The 6,547-nt window shown below is 49.4% G+C and overlaps 1 protein-coding gene across 1 annotated transcript; it reads right to left on the bottom strand.

Moving 5' to 3' along the window:
• Nucleotides 1-4,669: 4,669 nt before the first annotated feature.
• On the bottom strand, nucleotides 4,670-5,566 carry LOC140219073 (arylamine N-acetyltransferase / N-hydroxyarylamine O-acetyltransferase-like). The gene has a single exon (XM_072288947.1). The coding sequence runs from the start codon at nucleotides 5,564-5,566 to the stop codon at nucleotides 4,670-4,672; it is 897 nt and encodes a 298-aa protein (XP_072145048.1).
• Between the last annotated feature and the right edge of the window lie 981 nt (nucleotides 5,567-6,547).

Genomic DNA, 6,547 nt, shown 5'->3' on the forward strand with positions numbered 1-6,547 from the left:
CCTAGCTCTGGTACGTCAGTGTGGCGTCAGAGGCTTGCCGATATATTTTCGTACTTGGGCCGTTGTGAGGGCTAAATAAAAGGTTCTCCGGGGTTGCTAACTTCACTATTCGGCTTATTTAACAATATTATGTAGCCTATATCTTTACCAATAAAAAAAAATTAACTAGGTCCGTACAGACGCCTTCAGAATCCATGAAGTCACGGCGTACTGGTGCGAGAGCTTAAAGGCGTCGCCACCTGTATATCGTTTTTTGTGCCGCTTCTGAATTATCAAGCCTCGTTTCACGGTGTCAATTGTATCTTTGGTATCGCAAAAGGGTGATTTACAGATACAGCTCAAATTACTTTCCTCTGTGGTGTCCTTTTAAGTGGCAAGTGCCTTTGCTTGTACACAAGTTAGCGCTCTCGAGAGCGTGAGGCGTGGGTAATTGGCCGCGCACTGAATTTTCGCTTAATATCCGGCGCAGAACCAATGGAACATACGCGTGTTTCTTCAACAACATAAGCATGCGTATGCCCGAAGGCGTAATTTTGGGCCTAGTTCAGTGTGTAAAGTATACTCACATGAACGCGGCACGTTCAACGAACGTCATATTCTTATATTTGAAGGAGTTAGATTAAGCTCTCCGAAATTCAAATGAGGACACTCGCGAAACACGGCCACATACTCGCCCACTTCTCAAAGCTTTAGAAAGAACTAGAAAAAGAAAGAAAACTAAAAGGAAAGCGTCACACGATTTATGTCCATAAATTGGTGACATTTAAATTGCGTTTAGCCGATCGCTTTAGTAGACGAATGAGACAACGCAAGTCGTGGGTAAGTTCTGATGCGTTCTTGTTAACGCGTTGCTGGTGCGTACGTCCTTATTGTGGGACAAAGGAAGCCCAGAGCGTATTTTAAGGGTTCAAGAGGTAACACCATTTTCACTGCGCCGAGGAGCGCACTTTCGCAAGTAACACTTGTTCTCGCGCAAGAATCTGTTTACCGCTGTGTACGTGAGCGATTTCGTTCTCTGTGGAACAAATGGTGCGGGCGAGGCTCGAATGGTTTCTGGAGAGGAATGATCTTTATCGAGACATGATGACCGGGATCGGTGGGGTCGTTCCTCGATTGACAGTGTCATCGACCTCGTAACGACAGTGGAACATGAAAAACGTAGACGCCGACTCGTCGCCGCTGACATCAAAGGGGCCTACGATAACGTCCTTCACGAAGCCATTCTCGATGCCCTACACGACTTGGGCGTTGGCGGCTGACTCTACCTGTGGATTGTGAGCTACCCCAGCGGCCGCTTCTTTTACATGTCCACGCCTGACGGAGAGACTACTCGTCATCAGGTATGCCGTTGAGTTCCTCAGGGTGGAGTTCTTAGCCCAACCTTATTTAATGTGGCGCTGATTGGCCTACTGGTGAGTGAACTTACAGCTCACACCGACATCAGTGCATATGCTGATGGCATCTGTATCTGGGCTTCTGGTTCGACACGCTTCAACGTGTTCAACGTGTTGTGTCATCTACTTCACGATACATACGGCGTCCGGGTTTGCTCTTAGCTGCTGAAAAATGCGCTGTGGTTGCATTTACGCGCAGATCTGTCTGCCTCTACTCGTTCTCCATTAACGGTGTTGCGATACCTTATGTCTCTCACCACAGATTATTGGGCACTGTCATTGAGCGCGCGGTTTGTCATGGTCGAGGCATGTTAATATGCTGAAGCAAAAACTTACTCTTTTTTTGCCGTGTTCTTCGCTTCGTAGCAGGCATGAAATGGGGACCCACTCTATTCGTAGGCTACATTCGCTGTAGCCTCCCGATACTCTCAAACTTAAGCATTTCCTGCTTACGTACATTAGAGAGCGTTCAAGCGCAGGCACTCAATATATGCCTTGGCCTGTCACGCGTGCCTCTAAAAAGGCACGATTGAGGAAGCCCGTGTCTGCCTATTATCGCTACCCGTGTCCCACAAACCACTTCGTGTGTATTTACGCTTACTCACACTACACCATCACCATCCATTGACGTCAATTCTGCATGAGTGGCCGGACAGGAGCTTCACAAATGCACTCCGCGGCCATCAACCCCACATAACGTCAGGCGACACCCTTCGATATCACCCCGTCAAACCACCGTGGGTGATGGCTCAACCTTCAGTGTGCCTGCATGTCTCCGGTATATTAAATAAACACATACTAAATAAAAACTCGCAACAACATTTCTCCGCCGAACTATTACGTTAATGATACTCCCCTAGAGGTCGATGAGCAAAACGTGAACAAGATGAATGCAGGAGCCAACGTTTCGACAAGTGGACTTGTCTTCTTCAAGGCGATGCACTCTTTCCTCGCCACAGTATATATATAGGTGGGGTTCTTCTAAAGGGGAGACGGTGTGAGGCGGGAAGGTGCTGAAACGAGGGAACGTGTGTTAGCGTGTCGAATTGAGAGTAAAGGAACGCTGTGCACAAGGCCAAAGCCTCACACCCTCTCCCCTTTGGAAGAACCCCACCTGTATAAACTGTAGCGAGGAAAGAGTACGTCGCCTTGAAGAAGACAAGTCCACTTGTTGAAACGTGGCTCCTGCATTCACCTTGTTCACGTTTTGCTCATCGTCTTGAATTTCCATCTCCCGCATTCCCCGTGTTTCCCCTAGAGGTCGTAACCTCCTATAAATACCTAGGCGTCCACATAACCTCGTCACTTTCCTGGTTGTTGCACATCGATAATGTAATTAACAACACTAACCGCATGCTAGGTTATCATTGGCCGAATTTTTTCTTCTGCTCCTACATCATTAAAATTGTTCTTATACAATTAAAACGCTTAATAGGAGTAAAATGGAGTACTCCTCATCCATCTAGGACCCGCACCTCGAAACCCTTATTCAATCACATGAACTAATCCAAAACAATGCCGCGCGTTTCATTCATAGCAATTACAACTGCACATCAAGCGAAACTGCCATGAAAAATTCTTTGCTATTTGCTACTCTCTGAGCCCGGCGTAAGTGCTTTCGCCTTGCTTTATTTCATGAACTATGTTTCCACAACTTCTACCTGCGCGATAATCTTATGTCATCTCCTACCTACAGTTCCTCTCGCATTGATCATAGCCATAAGGTTGGAATCATTCAATGCCGCACCAGAACCTGTGACGAATCATTAATTCCTAGGACCTCTCAGGAATAGAACCACCTTGCCTGCGCAGTTGTTGCAATCAAGGACAACTCGAAGTTTCGTTCCGCCTTATCAGACATTATCACTCCCGGATACAACTAACTAATCAATTTTACTGTAATAACTAACAATTTTTTGCTGCTTTGTTATTTACTTGTGTATGTTTTTTACCACTCCCCTCTGTAATACTTCGGTCTTGAAGGTACAATAAAATAACAAAAAATAAATCATTGGTTCCCGTTATGGGACTGCAGCAACTTGCTCTGGCATACATCTGGTCACAATACCAGACCTGTGCTCGTGTGTACGCTGAAAAATCCGTGTCACCAAAGGCATCGACAGCAGCTGTGGCGATACCCGCCCAGCGGTTGACTCGAAGTTTCGTTTTAGACCATAATTCTATATCAACCGCTGCAGAGCTTGTGGCCATTCGGTAAGCGATTCGCCACATCTGCGGGGTAGAACCTCAAGAGTGGTGCATCTTCACGGACTCGAAAGCCGCGCTGTAAATTTTGGAATGCTTCCTGCGCCACACCGCCTGTCAGGCTCTGGAGCTGCAGATCACCTTGCTCCTTTCATGCGCTCAAGAAAAAGAGCACCCAGTAGTGTTCCAATGCATCCCGGGACACTGTGGGCTCAATGGTAATGAGACGGCCGATACTCAGCAAGGCGCGCCCTCAACAATGGCCTGCGAACTGTTGTGCCGTCCTCTAGACCGGACATCACGTGCCTCCTGTCGGAATTAATGAGCAGTGCGACAAGAAGATATTGGGACCACCTAGACGCTCGCCACGTCCGCCTTAAAAGGCTTGATCCCGCTATTCATTTTGCTGTTCCGAGTGGAATTCCACGCCCTAATGCATACCTGATACACAGACTACCTTTAGGCGTCGCTTCCACGCGCAGGTACATGCAGATCATTGGACTGGCGGACTCCCCGGACTGTTCAGCGTGTGGCGTTGTTGAGACTACAGACCATGTACTCGCGGTGTGCCCTGTGTATGCGCGCGATAGACTAACACTGGCAGCTACCTTGCGACCTTTGGACAGCAGACCACTATCGGTGGACCTGCTGATAGGCGCATGCATGATGAGAGTGGGGCACACGATAGAGGCAATGCGTTCTTTTTCACGCTTCTTAGGCGACACTGCCCTGGACTCGAGCTTTTGATGGTAACACTTATGCGATATGTTCTTTCATCTCGTTGCTCCCATCATAAGCATACCCCATTGTGATTCCTTTCTTCTCTTCTTCCCCTTCCCTCTCACAGAGTATAGCAGGCCAGATATTCCACTTCCTGGCCGATCTCACTGCCTTTTACAGTCAATAAACTTCTTTCTCTGGGCTCGCTATGCCATCCTATAGTATATTTATCGTGCACGCAACTAGCATATGGTATGTATACATATTTATCGCACAAAAGTTGTTTCCGCTATCTCTTTTTCTGTTATACAGCGAAGATCATTTTCGTCACCACGACAACAATGCTGCAGTTATCCCTCCGGCCAAATCGGTTCCTTCAGAAAGAGGTTCTGGCCCAGCCTCGAATTCTCCAGCAGGCCTTGCAAGCGAACACGCAGCGGTGCTACGTCGTCCGCCGCGTTCAGGTTCAGCCCGAACTCGTCTCGCAGAATCTCGAGGATGTCGTTCTCGTCCCGCATCACCCGCTTCTCGACGACACCCCGTATCGGCGACCAGCGCACGAACCGGTCGTTGATGAGCCGCAGCCAACAGCCGTCGTCCCGGGGCGATCGGCGTCCCACCAAGAGGTGGCGCCGCAACGAGCTGTCCGGGTGGGTCGATGAGTACCAATTGAGCATGCCGAAGTCGAGCCAGTCGAGTTCGTACGACTCGACGACGTAGATGGCCTTCCAGCCGCCGTCGCTCGTGGGCCCCGCGATCTCAACAGCCTCCGTCGCGTCCAAGCTGCGCAGGCGGAACGGAGTCGCGTCGCCTTCCACGGGCAGCGCCCGGTGCAGACCGCACATCGGCATGCCGACGTCCACGATGTAGCGCCGGCCGTCGGTCAGCTCGACCAGCAGCAGCACGTGGGATAGGCGCGTGCGCTTGTCCGAGTCGTCGGGAGTCTTGAGACGCACGCGGGCCGCTCGCAAGCGCACGCTGTAGCCGAGAGCCAGCAGCAGGCGGGCGAAGAGAGAGTTGAGCTCGCAGCAGCAGCCTCCGCGGCCGCGCTCCGTCACCTTGCCGAGTACGGCCTCAGCGTCGAGGCTGACGCGTCGTTCCAGCAGCACGTCCAGATTCTCGAAGGTGGCGCGCTCTAGGTGCGCCCTGATCAGTCGATCGAGGAAGTCCAAGGTGGGTTCGGAGGGCTTGGAAACTGCTAGGTGCCGGAGGTAGCTCTGGGCTCTTTCATCGGACAGCGGCTCCATCGTTGGCGTCTGTCTTTCGGGAATACGTCGTTGGCACTGCGGTGACAGACTTGTTTCTGCTCTTGCGTCCAAACACTGGGTTACACTTCCGAGCTTGTTGCTGTTGTTTCTCAGTGTCCTGGTAGAACGCACCATGGGGTATCGGCCGTGAATTGCGAGCGCTAAACAAGACCGCGCGCGGCCACTGTGTATCTTCTTCCTCGCAAATCGTCTTCACCTCGTTTTCAGATACAGTAAGCGTACATAGAAGGCAGTATTGCCTGAACGCCGGGCTGATGTAATTATACGTTGTCTACGCAAACCGCCACGTCCGTCGTTTCCTTGTAAGTTATCTGCTCCTCTTAAAGTTTGCGAGAGGTTCCCTTCGAAAAGCCGTTTCGTTAGCCTGCAACGAAAGACACAGAAAAGAGTGTTCATTCTCAATTTTCTCGTCATAATGACCAAAACACTTGCTCGTAGCGACATCGACAACGTTTTACGTTATGCAAAAAGGAAAAAGAAATTCAGAGTCAAAACTGTGATAGCACAAGTTTTCATTTTCGAGTAACGCTTAGAATGTTTCACACGCGGAGCTTTAACTTCACGTAAGCTTAAAAGCTATTGCGCAATATCAATTTCGTTTTATTATCGTAAAAGGCAAGTCATACGAAGAAGAGAAAGCTGCTCCACGTACAAATGAGATCTGAAAAACAAAAGCGAATCTGCAGGGCGGGCAAAACGAAAGAAAGAAGGACGGATCACAGAAGGACAGGCGTGGACACATAAAAGAAAGAGAACAAGAAGAAAAAAGATATGAAATACCCTTGTAAGGCATGTCATTTTGAGGCGGTTGTTAAACGTGCTGTATTTCAACGTATTTCAGCGTATTTCAACGCATATTTCAGTACCTCATTTTCATCTGCTCTATCATTAACTTCGTTTATATGAACTGGACGCGTACGGGTCGAGTCAGAAGGCTCAGTCTGACCCAAGCGCGTTTAC

This window comes from Dermacentor andersoni, chromosome 6, assembly GCF_023375885.2.
Source record: "Dermacentor andersoni chromosome 6, qqDerAnde1_hic_scaffold, whole genome shotgun sequence".
In the NCBI taxonomy this organism is placed as follows: domain Eukaryota; kingdom Metazoa; phylum Arthropoda; class Arachnida; order Ixodida; family Ixodidae; genus Dermacentor; species Dermacentor andersoni.

Excerpts from the sequence above, each read along its gene's own strand:
- LOC140219073 (XM_072288947.1), bottom strand. The coding sequence starts at position 5,566 with ATGGAGCCGCTGTCCGATGAAAGAGCCCAGAGCTACCTCCGGCACCTA.